This window comes from Leuresthes tenuis, unplaced genomic scaffold, assembly GCF_036924035.1.
Source record: "Leuresthes tenuis unplaced genomic scaffold, fLeuTen1.0.hap1 SCAF_19, whole genome shotgun sequence".
NCBI lineage: Eukaryota > Metazoa > Chordata > Actinopteri > Atheriniformes > Atherinopsidae > Leuresthes > Leuresthes tenuis.
In genome coordinates, this window is record NW_027325373.1 from 11240905 (window position 1) to 11255440 (window position 14536).

A 14536-nucleotide genomic window follows, 5' to 3' on the forward strand; every position below is an offset into this window, starting at 1 on the left:
TAACTCTGCTTATCATGACTACAGTATGTGGGAAGTCGAACTGTGCTTAATTGGGCCTTCAAGGGAAATTTCAGTGTGTCTGTAACAAGGCCATTCGTGTTTTCTCCATAAAAACCACAAAGAATTGCACTAAAAAATTATATCAAGTAAAACAACGAAATAGACTTCAAATATAATTTGCTGCCCAGCTTGGTGAACTTGAGACCTACGTTGTGTTCTATATAACAGTAATGTGACTAGTTTGTTATTCCTCCTTCCTGTAACCCTACCAGCTGCTGTCAATAAAGGAAAAACTGGCAAAACAAACATTAGATGGAAAGACACTTAACTACCATATACATTTTTTACATTTAAACATATTCACACACAAGATTAAGTGTAATGAGTAACTCTGAGGGTCCATGCATTTGTCATTGTTTATGTTTTAATATTCCTGTTTTCAGGTTATTTGTTATGTTTCAGGTTCTCCTCATGTTTTCTGGTTTTTAGATTAATTTCTTGTCATGTTTTTTCCCCTGCCAATTAGTTTCACTCTAGTCACCTGTTTTCCGTTTCACAGCTGCACATCATCATCAATCACTTCCCCACAGCATATAGTTTCCTGGTTCCCCTCACTCATGGCAGAATCCTCACTTTCCCTTCCGCGCTCACGCCACGAAAGCTAAGTCTGGTTTTGCCTCATAGTCTTGTTCTCCATAGTCTTGTTTATTTATTAATCATAGTCTTGTTTTGTTTTCACAGCAGTAGTATTTTGATAACCGGCTCTGCAGCGTTTTTTGTTCTTGCTCCCCTTTTTGTTAATAAACCTTGTTACTCTTGAAGTCTGCATCTGGGTCCTCCCTTCCTGCATCGAACCTGACAGCATTAAACTTATAAAGTGTGGTAGCTGGATTAGTAAGAAAAGAAAGTTTACTTCCTGAAGGATACATCCAAGAATTTAGTAGCAGCAGAGAATCTGCAATGATAAGTCAGCACTGATAAACACACACATTCTTGAAGTACTCTGTAGTTGGGAAAGAACCTCACATCTGTTCAAACTCAAGAGTTAGATAAATAACTACTGTACACATCTGACTCAGTTTTTAAACAATGAAAAAATACTACCAAATTCACTGAGATTTTTTACCTTTTTATTTTGTAATAAATATATATCAGAGTGCTCTGAACATTAACAAACTTTATAACTCGGTATTATAGCTGTGTTTACATTACCAGCCATATCGTTTAATTCAGATCCGATTTTACATTTCACAGTCATGCCTGTAATCGTCTTTCATGTGAACGCGACTGCCCACTCAAACGGCACAAGATATCTGTTTCCTGGCGTCATTGTATCAACAACAGCAACAGCAAAAAAGGTCATGTTTGTGAGAGCATGAGACCACTTGGGAGACATAAACGTAATTCTAATATTGAAGCTACTGAGCAAATTTACAAGATTTATATTAACTTAATTTGTTTTAAAATAATCAGTGGTGTGGTGCATTTTTTATTTACATGAGTATACAATTCAGGTGAGACAAAAAGGACCCTGAATCCTAGTGATGGGGGCAGCAGCAGATGTAATGTTACGATGAGGTTATTAAGGGCCACTGCACTCGGGGTTGTGGGAAATTACTTTGAGTCATTATTGTATTCTCTGGAACTGTTTGTCCCTGGGGTGTTATAATCTGAGCTTTTTGATAACTGAATGTGTTCTTATGTAATATGTATGTCTGATGACAGGGAGCAGCTTAATACTGCCAGTAATTTACAAAAGTACTCCATAAATAGGTGGGAACAACAGTGTTTTTTGTCATTGAATAAGAATATCAGCATTTACATCTTTTACGTTTACGTCTTTCTTTTCACCAAAGCTTTGATATACCTAAAACTTTTAAAACACGTTTTGCACATTTGCTACTTACAAATAGGTGTCATATAAATTTGTTAGCTCAGGTACATTGTATTATAAAGTACATGAACAGTACTCTAACATCTAGTGCTTCAGACTATGAATGCTGGTTGCTGACCCTTTAATGAGTTTGTAATTTTTCAGGTGGTAACGAAGGTGTCAAAGTTCAGACAGACTGATTCTCCGTGTAATCGGAGGCGTGTTGATGACATCAGTAACCAGCTGCGTAGGCCCACTTGCGATGATCCGACTGAGCATGCAGTCCATTTTCATGACGAACCACCGCCTGCACCACGGCTCCAGTTGATGTGAGGAACTCTGTCTCGTGGTTCTTCTCTGCCAGACCAGTTAGGATGTTCTGTGAGCAAAAGTATGTGAAAGCATGAAAACACAGGTTAAACTGAAGAGACGAGGCATGTATACTGTAAAAAGAAAGGGTTATCAGTGCTGAGAATGAGGCCCATTTTTATGATCTTAGCTAAGTTAATTTCGCGGTGAACTGCAGATGGTATCTAACTTCAAGAAAGAAAATTATATATTTGGATGTAAAAACTTTACTTTTCTGGCAAAACATGCATTTCCAGAATTAAATTAATTTACCTTTAAAGTCAGTATTTTGTTACAAAGCTGTAGACAATATAAATGATCATACCTGACTGGGTCTAATGGGGTGGTCAAGAACTACATATATATGTATATATATATATATATATATATATACATATATATTCTATACTATAATATATAATGGAATGTTGATACATTTGTATGCCTATTTTTCAGCAGGCCAGAAATTGGATTGCACCTAAAGCTTCCCCTCCTTGTTGTTACACTGCAGTGCATTGATCCTTGAAAATAGATGTAATAAACAGTGTCCCTAGAGCCGGTTATGACTGAGGTGAACAGACTAGTTTTTTTCTGGTTTTGCATGAAAGATCGTCTCCCTGCACAGCACACCTCCCTGCTATTAGTTACATATATCAGTGTTGTTTGCTGTTTACGCCACTCACTTTGTCAAAGCCAGGCTCTGCCACAGTGACGTTGGGACTCAGCTGGTTGTGGACCCTTGGATCTGATACAGCTTTCTTTAGATCATAGCTGAAGAACAGTGTGTTCAGAATCACCTGCAAAACACCAGATAAGTCAGTCAGTTATTATTTAAACAGTGACTATTTTAATGAATGATAGTAAATATGACCAGTTTACACCAATTTAAATCAATGCAGCAGCAGTATTAAGTGCTGGCTGTGCACTAATTACCTGAGCAATGGAAGTAGTGATTTTTGTTCCTCCTGAACCTCCGACCACCATCTTGACTTTGTCGTTTTTGTCAAATAGAATGGTTGGACACATAGAAGACATTGGTCTTTTCCCTTTAAACAGAATCGGATGGATAATTATGTTGACACTGTCCAATAAAACAGGCGTATGTTTTTTTTATCCCTCACAATTCCCTTAAAACACTGAACTAATGTTAATTTAACATAACGCAACCAAACCCTTCTCAAAGACTAAAAACATTGTGCACAGTGCCGTGCAGAACTGCACGACCTATAATCCAACAACTATTCAAAAGCCAATCCACATGACAGCTTTGTAGGTTTTGCAAATCCTAATGAAATAAGTCTTTGTATGAACGTGTTGGCTATAATCCAACCTGGTCTTATGAAGTTGTTCGGTGAAGGAGGAACACCGAAGCCATTTGTGATGAGCGGGGAACTAAAGTCGTCCATCTCATTGTTGAGAAGAATCCCTGTAGAACTTGACATAACTTTGGAGCCCAAACTGCAGAAAAACACTGAAGATTAATATATTAGACATGAGGCTGAATATGTTCTCCAGTTAAAAAGGAGGTCTTACAATTGGTTGATGGTGCTGGTGGCGGCAACGGCACTTCCATCCTCTGATACTACAGAGAGGTGTGAGGTCCCATGGTTTTCAGGCAGGTAAAACTCTGGCTCATAGTAATTCATATGATGTGTGGTTTCATCAGTGATCTTTCCACGCAGAATATCAGCATATGAACTTGAGGTCATATTCTGGATGAGCTTTTGAGGGATTAAAAGATTTGAATAATTCAAACTCTGAACCTTCAGCATGCATATGCTAAGACTAGAGACTATGTTTATAGAAGCATATTCCCAATCCCAACATTCTGACACTCTGTCAAATTCTGATTGACAAGAAATTACTGCCAATGTAGGGTCAGAAAGATGTCAATCTATATGATGGGTTGTTGACAACAGTGACTGTTGATGATTCACAAAACAGTGATCATAGTCAGGCATTCTATGTTTCCACTGTGTGATGGTGCATCCCTTTTCTGTCATTGAAATTCCTTCACGTTTCTTAAATAATTTGCCAATACTCTGCACTATAAAGGAAGAAATATGCAAATCCCTTCATATCTTCTTTAAAGAACAAACATTTAAATGATTTTCTCCCACATTATTTAAGAAACATGAGCTCCTCTGTTCATCTTCCCTGCTCAAAGACTCAGCCTTTCATGCATACTGCTTTTGTACTAAATTTTGATTTCAATCACATGTTGACATCACCTGTTTTAAATAACTTAAACTTAATTTTTTCGTCTCAATAATTTCCTCATTTTCCACCATCATACGTGAGGAACCTCTTAAAAGTATCACAATAACTGTATGAATCCACCAAAACTAAAACATTACTTTAGCTTTCTTAGAGACTGTGAACTTACATCAGTTATGTTGAGAAATACTGGATCTCCAAGTAAAGTTCTCTTTGCATAGGCAAAACGAAAGGCCTCCACTATGCGATGGTAGGTTAGGATTTTTTTCCCTGTGCTTGCCACACTGTCTGCGGTGAAGTTATAACCTGAAAAAAAAAAAAAAGGAAAACAACCCACATTAGCCATCAATTTAAATCAAGATCTCACCAGTCTGGGTCCATTCCCACAGGTTCAGGTAGGAATAAACGACACAGACTAACTGAATCTGACACAGGCTGTGTTTTCACTTCGTCTAAAAGCTGCCATGACCAAATCCTGGGTGATAGTCTGAGGTGACAGTTAGATGGAAGAGAGTTTTGGGTTGATGGGTCTCAGTTGTCGGACAGATGCAGGAGTCACGGTAAATCAGCAGGGTGAGAATTTTGGCCAGTTATGGAAACGCGACTGAAGCTTTAACCAGTCAACTGTGTCCAATTAGAGGTAAATTCGTGACGTTAGCGTTAGCGTGTCAGGCAGTGGGGCACAGTGAGTGGGAGGCCCGTCAAAGGAAAGGAAAGGTTTTGGGAGATTAATTATTTTACAAGAAAGTTTCTCATCTAATCCTCAGTGGCAGACACTGTCACTGTTCTGACATGAAGCTGAGGCAGCGAGACAGTGCCTTCACAGACCAGCAGTTCGGATTTTATGGTCTATGTGAACATTCAACAGAGAGAAAAGTTGAACAGACACATGATGATGTAAACAAACACAATATATGAATTTATGATAAAATGGATAAAAGATGCAGGTAGCAATGATTTAATAATAATAATCTTCATGAGTTGAGCAGGCTGCAGACGGTGGGTTAGTGACTTTCTCATTGTTTTAACTTCATTCTCCAAATAGTACAAAGTTATTTTGAGACTTGATACTGGTTTATGAAATGTTATTGTGTTATTATGAGGCACCATCTGTGAGTGTTGATCTTATCATCTATCCCAGCTTTATGACAATTCATGTCTGACAGCTTATCAGTGAGGCCATCATTTAAATTATGAATCATATTAGTTGCTGTTCGCAGAATTGTACTTATCTTAGGTGGCATTAAGTTAAAAAAGCTTTTTATTTTAAGAGTGGATTTGCTAAACATGCCTCTTACAGCTGATTTCTTTCTGTGAGAATGACTGCAAGGCAGCTCACACTCTCCCACTCAGGATGCTTTTTGGACAGAGCATCAAGGCTTACCATTCAAGATGTTTAATATCAGTGATAGCACAGGGCCGCTAGCGGGGGCATTGGGAACAACCATGGTGTACTCCCCCACATTCACCCTTAGAGGTTTCTCATCCAAGACAGGCACATAATCCCTCAGATCCTCCATTGTGATGATACCGCCTAAACATGGATTTACAAACACTGTGAATACATACTAGGGCAGAAATGTAAAAACAAATCCACCTTACATTGCAAATGAGACATCCACAGGAGTTCATGCAGAATATATGAATGTATACAGTACAGTTTCCTGCTCAGTAGTTACAAAGATGTGACCCAGTCGGCAGAAGTAGTTCTTTTGATTGTACAAAACAATCTGAATTTACAAAAGGAGTCTATTTTCCAACTTTTTGTGTGATAAACTTTGTCAGAAATACATTCATCTGTTCAAAGTGAAGGACAAAGAAAATACTAAGCAGCTGTTTGACAGCCATTTTTCTAACACTGAAACATCATAGCGTTCAATGCAATTTAGAGCACAGTGTCCAGAAGTTCTCTCTCTCATTATTGATACTTTTAAGTGTAGACTTGGTCAGTGTTTTACCTTGACAAGTCTTTAGTGCAGTTCATTATAATCCATTAAAAACTGCATATGCACTGTTGCATTTCTAATGCTGTGACCCAATCCAATCTCACAGCAGAACTTGAAATAGTCACTAAAACATGATCTTTTGATCCATGCATCCATCCATGCATAAAATAACTCCATAGTGAAACACTGTCACTGCATATCTTGAAATGAGTTAAAATTTAACAGGTGACAGAGTCCACATTTAGAGGCTGGAGGGGTTGGAGCTACAGACACACACACACACACACACGCAAACACAACTGTCAAGCAGAACAACCAATATCAACAGAAGCCCCAACCACTGATGTATTAAAGTAATTTTGCTTGAAGAGTTTCAGGAATCAGTCACTGTTTTCTCACACTTTCTGTTGTTGATTTGTCACAGTTTATCACATCACAAACTACATGGTTAAAGTTTCATATTATATGACGTGTGTTTAAGGTTAGCTATTAAAAAATCTTGGTTAGGTGAGGTCAGGCTGTCTGGAACTGAAAGACACTGTAATAAAACCTTCAATTTAAACACTGATTATATAATTTGTGACCGCAAACTTGGACTCTTTTGCCCATATAACTTCTGTTTAAGCTTATCTGGAGACTATGAACAAAACTTGAATAACGAAAATGTTACCTGCTGCCTGAATATCTTTTACAAGATTCTGAGCCAGCTGTCCTGTATAGAAAGCGTCTGCGCCCTCCTCTGCTATTGTCCTATAGGTTTCTGCCAGTTTGGTAAATCTAATGGTTTCATTTTCTTTAAGGATGTCACCATTGTTCCCACAAAACACTTCACTGCAAGAAAAAAAGAAAAGATCTTTTAAGATGGATGAGAACATTTGTAAAACAGTTGACTAATCAGAGACTGATTATTGGTTGATGGCTCTCACCACAAGGCTTTGTCGTTCTCGATGGTGTTCTTGTGTCTGGTCAGAGCTGAGGCGAGGGCCCTGCCAAGTGGAAATCCCTTTTCTGCAAGTTCAATGCTTGGCTGAAACAAATCTCTCCAAGGAAGTTTACCATGCCGTTGATGTGCCATCTGATAGCCTCGAATCTCCCCAGGTACAGCAATGGACAACCCTCCTACAGTTAAAAAAAAACATTTAAACAAATCTTAACAGAAATTTATTTAAAGGAGCTGGTGTGTTGTTTTACAAAGCTCTCAAAGATTTTTTCATCCATACATATTTTTCTCACTCTCAACTACGTGACAAATTTACTTGAGAGACCATTGCAAACTCTGCAAACACTAGTCATTTGCGTACACTCCATGTCTGACTGCTCTGATTTAACATTACCTCTCTGGGATAAATCTGTACTGTTCCCAAACATGTTCTCTGTTGCATTGCTTGGTGCCGTCTCTCTGGCATCAATGATCTCAACTGTCCCTGTGTGGAAGTAAAAACATAAGGAAATGCATTGTGTGAATTTGCTTTGTAAGTGGCAAAGAAAACAGCACAGACTTTTGTAGGCAATATGTGTGTTGGCGTAAAATTGTACCATTTTTTGCAGAATAGATGGTGAAGAAAAGCCCCCCTCCTATGCCCATACTGTGAGCATTCATTAATCCAACACATAGTAGTGCTGCTATAGAGGCATCCACTGCAGACCCCCCTTTCAAGAGTATGTCTCTGTGGTAAAAAATAAAGAAAACAATAATGAGAATAATTAAAATACACACCAGGAAGAAGATTTGTTTTTATTCTTAAGAGTTTAAGACAATGTGTAGGCAGAAACAGAAATAAATGAAACAGTAGATAACAAAATGCAAAATGTCTGCTAAATGCAGACTTTTGGTCAACTGTGGAAAGAAGTTCTCACCTGCCGATGTCTGAACATGGTCCAGCGTCTGCTGCCACCGCTGCCTTCAGATAAACCGTCTCACCCGCTGGATTCCTCTTCCCAACACCAAAGAACACACCCACAAAAGTGGCGGCAGCAGCCAACAGCAGCATCGCCAGTGCCACTATCACTATCTTCTGAACCATTTTTCTTGTTGAAAAACTGAATAATTTATGTAAGATCTGACAGAATAAAGCAGAAAGGTTTGTAATTCAAGATTTGTGATGTTGCCACTGGAAAAAAAAAGAATCTGTGCTTGGTAAAACAGGGACAAGGAAATGCTGAAATAAAAAAAAAGGTATGACTTCACTTTTCAAGTTATGACTTCACTTGAAAAGTGACTTCACTTGATGAACCAAGCTGAAGATAAATTAGCAATGTGTCATCACATCACTCATGTTTTCAGAGTAACGCTACGGGCAGACAGCAACTTTCGTTATTTATGGTGTCCCTCGGCTGAATCTTAGTGTCTGTTCGTCAGTCATTCATGTAAACTAATATTCATGAAATCACACAGCTGTCGCTGTGCTTTTGTTACATTTTTAACTGAGAATAATGTTAATCTCTATGGTAATGATGCTAATTTGTCTTGTGGTGCAGATGGCGTTAAATGTCCCAGCATTGCTTTGATGATTTCTAAGTTTCTCTCTGTAATTATGAACTATTTCTTTATGCAGATAGAGTTAAAGACGGGATTACAACCCGAGCCAAAAAGACCACTTTTTGTCCTCTTTATTTTGAATCACACTAAACTGAAAGTGTGACTAAATACTACTGACATATATTTGAATATTCAAACATTTTAAAACTAAACTGGTAAGCACATTAGCACTTTTCTGTGCAGGAATAAATTATATTTTGCTCCCAAATGCAGAAAAAAAATCTATCTGCCAAACATTTGGAACTGGTGATGCTGATAATGCTCAACAGTCTGAACCATTAACGAAGAAGTGGGAAATGCCCCTTTACATTTCTTTATTGTTGTCCTTATATGCATACTCTGATCTTAATATCTCAAGTGATTAGATTAGATCACAGGTACAGGATATTTTTTATTGAACTTGGAAAATATGGTTTCCCCTGCTGTTTATGTGCAACCTGGAGGCACATGCAGAGCTTGACTCATTTTTGTTTCACAGCCATTTAATTTCTAACTTGATCTTTTTTTAACCCGCTATACTTGAGGTATTTTATTTCAATTCTAGTTTATCTGCTTTGAACAATGTCACGGACCTCGTCTTTTGAACAATTTCTATAGTCATTCATCTGTGTGATTCTACACCTCAGTGTATTCGCAATTTAAAAGAAGCTTGGCAGGTTTAAATATGTTAAATATTTTCAGCAAAACTACAGTTAAAACCTACAGTTTGTTTGTTTTTTAAATTAGTTTTACATAAAGATCATATATATTTTTAAAAAATGCGCTCATATAGTTTAACTATTTGTTCTACAATAAGTCATGCATCAGTGGGCAAAGGTCATTCAAGTCAGTTAGGACCAAATAAAACCAACTCAAGACCACTTGCACTCACACATTAACCAGCCCAGCTTAAGCAAGAGTTGTGCTGTATCCAGAGTCTACATTAAGTAAGTGAGAAATATGGCCTGTTAACAGTCTGACAATAAGGCCGCTTGACTTTGAGTTGTACCTGTTAATACAAACAACTGCAGGCTGCTTTTTGTCAAACATTAAACTTAGTTTACTCGCTGAATAAACTTGCATTCAAGTTCATGTTGACTGAATAGAAAAAAACAGTACTAAGAGTTCCTGTTCATATAAATACATAGTTAACTACCACTACTGATCAAATAAATGTCCATGCTTACATTTTTTGTACCCATCAAACCCCCAAATTGCTGCAGATTAGTTTTAGATTTGCAAGACCTGAATGCTACAGAACCATCTTGGCAGCACTGTATGAGGCCCAATTAGACAAATTATTGAAAAATAAAAAGCCTGGATTGTTTTAACTTAATACTTCCAAAACCTACCGTCAGCCAGACTGTTTGATCTGTCACAAGAATGAACCCAAGTTACATAACAGGAGAGGGAATTTTCAACTCAGTTGTGCAGCACTGTTGTATCTTACAGCACAAAAATCATTTACACAAAATAATCACCTGTTTAAAATATTAGAATTACTTCAACGGTTTAAAAGTAATTGAGCATTTTGGAGATAAAACAACAGGTGAAAAATATTTGGCTCCTATCCATTGTCTTGGATTTGGTTTTAAAAAAAATTAGCTCGTTTGAGACGTAAAACAATACTCTGTCTTACCTTGATAACTCTGAGGGCCTCGGCAGCAGACTGTGTACTACACTCCACCGCGGTTGATAGGTTAGGGCTTATAACGCAAAGTCATTAAACTTTAACCCATCCCACAATAAAACACCTAACTTGTGTCATCAGTGGTGGTGAAAAATGCAGACATGGAAAAAAGAGTCAACTGGAGATTGCAATCATTCTCGAATAATAAGTCAACTCATCTGCATTCAGTCTTCACATAACTTGCACATATCCACAATGCAAGTGCATGACCCTGAAATTGAGAGTTGATCACTATCTAGCAGTATATAGAAGATTCTCTGTCTACAGAGATAGAAAAAGAGACAGATACTGTGAAAAAGATTAACTACCAGTAGCTTCAGTTTGCTGGTAGTTCATTTTAAATAGATGACATATGACTCTAGGAAGGCAGCACTTTGACAAGATGATAAAGTAGGGCCCTGTTTCACAGCTCTACAACACAGCAGAAACTTTGCTTTGTTTTTTCTTGTTTTTTTTTTTTGCATATAAGATGTCTCACAAAACCTTTGATGTTTATAAGTTTTAAATAAAGTGCCTCCTCACCAGGAAAATGAAGGCTGTCTGGGTTGCGTGGGAGAGGATCACATCTGCAAAGAGGGGACAAAATAAGACTCAGAACAAACTGCAGGGTGACAGTGTGAAGGGATGCACAGCTGGATGACAGTGCTAAGTTAAGTAAGGAGTGAGGCCAATTGGTGATGAGTATCGGGGACAATGCAGATGATTTTTGACACGTTATCCAAATGATGAGAGAAATTCACCGTAAAGTTGAATTCAGTTGATCCTCTAAAGCTTAAACTCTGCACCCATACCCTCCGTGAAGCACCATCTATCAAATGCTTTGAGGATAATGTTGGAAAAAGTACAAAAATGTAATCTGTGTCAGCTCAGGTGGCCTGAAGATGCATGAGGAGGGGTGGTGCATGTACAGTGAGAGAAAAAGCCATGTCAATGGTAGTGTTTTTTTCTTTTAAAGTGAAGCAATGCTGCTGAAATATCATATTTCACTAAAATCTTTTCACTTTCAAACCGAGTATTAAAATTAAAATTGTATTACTGTGCAATTTTAGCTTTGCTGGGATAGCTCCATTTAAGGAGTCTCCGCCTCTTCTTTTCACCCATGTGCCCTCTTCACTGGACATTTAGATCCAGCTGTGATAAGATCAACAATCAGTGTTTCTGTTTTCGCAGCTGAAACTCATGAGCGGTTCTAAAAAATCCACTGCACATGTAGCAAAAAAGCATCTCATCTGTGCATCCACCATGTGGCAAAAACCACCGAACTGCCTCATTTCTTCAATGTCAGCTCTTACATTCGGATGAATGCATTTTTAAGAGTTCAAGTTTTTAAAATTCTATGAAAAATGTGTGAAAACAAGAGGCGGCAAACTCCCACATTGAAAAAGTAATTGTTCACTGAACAGCACATCTCATTTCATCATGCTACATGCTACAGAAGATGATTGTGGCAAAGACCAGGATTTTCTTTGCTATATATAGTGCAGTTAAAGTCCATTTCTTAAAAACACAATTAAAAATGCATTAAAAACCTGTAAATGTTTTACATAAGCACTGCACAACCTTTAGACCTATGAGCAGAACACTTTAAGCCACAAGATCATAATCGTGAGCAGGACTGTCACATTATCAGATTTCACTTAGCAATGAATGTGGCCAAATCACAATATCACAATATTGATAGAAAAAGAATTGATTCATGTCAATTAATTAACTTTTTTTTGCTCCCTGTCAATTGGTAGTTGAATTACATTTAAAAGCTGTAAAAGTTGCATGAAAAGTGTTCCCAACAGATCAATAAAGTTTTATTGAAAATAGGAGGTAAAGAACTGTAAGAATTATAAGAAGAAAAAAAATTGTCAGCTGAAATAAAATCATGATATTATTATGAGTGTATTGTACGCATGATATTATTATTTCTTTTTTCAATATCATGATTATAGGGTATACCACAACACCCCAAACTGTAGACAATGGTAGTTGATTGACAGGTTATTTGGTGGTGATCCCACACCTGATTCATTACTAGCATCCCTGGTATTACTTAATGCCACTGGGTTAATACTATACTATACTATATATATATATTTTTTTTTGTACAGCAACAAGTTAGCCCAACATGCATGGTGCAGAGTACACTCAGAGCAGTATTATCTTATCTCATTCTGTACATAAAGTTATGTAAGTTGAATCAACATATTGTGTTCTGGATATCTACTAAACCTTCATGATTCAACCATGAACAGCCTGAATACAGTGAAGCCGTAGCTGCAAGCTTTCATTCTCCAGCTGACTGATAGCACAGATATTACTGACAAAAGTTCAGTTTATACCTTCATGATAAAAAAAAAAGATTTGATACATTTTGATGTTAATATACAGGTCACATCAGTAGTAGATATAGTAATTATTTGCTGTGAGGTGGACCACATGTACATAACCTGTAGATGCACTGTGTTTTACAACGTGCTTGTGAAACTTCCAGAGAAATCCTATCATAGATGCTGTCATGTCCTATTCCTCCTCTTTTCCACTACAATGATAGTTACTTCTCGTGTACAAAGGAGTCACACCAGCCCGACACATCCATCTTTGCTATCGAGGTGCAAAGACAATCAGGAAGCAACACAATTCCTGTGCAAGAGGCAGGTATGTAAGAAAACTGAGACACATCAGCAAAGAAATGTGAGTCTGGCTTCAGGTTTGAAATGTATGGTAGAGAAGCTGGGTAAAAGCTCAGAAAAACACATCTAAAAGTTCTTTGCATTGTCATTTTCTTCAGAACCTCTTTGTCTTGCTCAAATGTCGTCCCCTGCCTCTCTCTTCTTTTCTATTCCACCACAGGTTTCTCGTGACCCCTATACCACTTTGGGTGTGCATTACTGTTTTCTTCATCCCGCTCCCGCTAAATTTCTGACCATTACCGCCCGCACCCGCATCTCGTATGTCCACTCCCGCCCGCACCCGCAAAACTTTGAGAATTTATGCCCGCACAATAATAGAAATGCATTGATTTCGTGTCTTCTCCCGTCCAGCAGGAGAAAACACGTAATTTTACAGGCTATTAATAAAGAGATTCATGGACAATTGGGAAACTTCTCCAAATGTCAGACTTGTCTTGCTTTGTCTTTGTGCTGTAAAGACCTTCTTTGAGCTTCCTTTCCACATCATTTATTGACATCCTGTCGCTAGGATAGATCCCGACATTGTTGCCAGGTGGGGAATGTATTATTATTGTACCAGAGACATAAAATGATCGTATTTTGAGGGAAATTATCATACACCTGTCATAAATAAAATAACAAGTCTATTGATGCGCTATAGTCACTCCAGTGTTGAATAGCGTCTAACCGGCACTCACGGCTTTGCATCAGCACTTGCGTTAGGCTAAATGTCCCCGTAAACAATGACCAGTGGGAACTAATGAGCCAAATCATGAGGCCTGAAGGTCATCTACTGTTAGGAACTTCTGAAGCAAACGCATGCACGTCACTCAAGCTCACATAGAAAAGCACGATTGGCTTGAAACTTGTCACATGGAAATGGAAATAACTTCAGGGTTCACAAAAAAATCCAGATGCGACAAGCTGATTAAAACCACACATTCACAAAATGCTCAAATGATCATATATCTGGCCTTTTTGGGGTGATTATTGATCGTACATCGTACACAGGGCAAAATTATCATACAAATACGATAATTATCGTACACATGACCTGGCAACACTGCATCCCGATCCCGCAGTATTTTTTTTTAGCCGCCCGCAGCAAAGTTCATACCGCCCGCTCCCGCGAGATTTGCGTTGGCGGGACCCAATGCAGCCCTCGAGTGTGCATGTCCTGGGTTATCAAAGACTCCAGAAAAGCAGCTCCCACCTGCTGCCATCAACAATAAAGATGCTTTCAAATCAGAAACACATGCGGGTTAGAGCCACATCTCTGCAAGA

At 38.1% G+C, this 14536-nt stretch overlaps 1 protein-coding gene across 1 annotated transcript; it reads right to left on the bottom strand.

Annotated features, from left to right (window-relative positions):
* Window positions 1-1937: 1937 nt before the first annotated feature.
* Window positions 1938-11713, bottom strand: ggt1b (gamma-glutamyltransferase 1b). Its single transcript, XM_072372585.1, has 14 exons — window positions 11629-11713; window positions 11115-11158; window positions 8242-8444; window positions 7921-8051; window positions 7719-7808; window positions 7311-7503; window positions 7055-7215; window positions 5823-5972; window positions 4608-4744; window positions 3755-3942; window positions 3552-3679; window positions 3155-3267; window positions 2905-3018; window positions 1938-2252 (listed from the first exon to the last, which is right to left on the bottom strand). Exons 1-14 carry the CDS (start codon window positions 11711-11713, stop codon window positions 2106-2108), a joined length of 1884 nt encoding a protein of 627 aa, XP_072228686.1. The 3' UTR covers window positions 1938-2105.
* Between the last annotated feature and the right edge of the window lie 2823 nt (window positions 11714-14536).

Coding starts and splice junctions, on each gene's coding strand:
- ggt1b (XM_072372585.1), bottom strand. CDS start 11,713: ATGTCCAGTGAAGAGGGCACATGGGTGAAAAGAAGAGGCGGAGACTCC. Junction 4,745..5,822: donor GATATTAAACATCTTGAATG/GTAAGCCTTGAT, acceptor TTTTTTTTTCAG/GTTATAACTTCACCGCAGAC. Junction 3,680..3,754: donor ACCAGCACCATCAACCAATT/GTAAGACCTCCT, acceptor GTTTTTCTGCAG/TTTGGGCTCCAAAGTTATGT.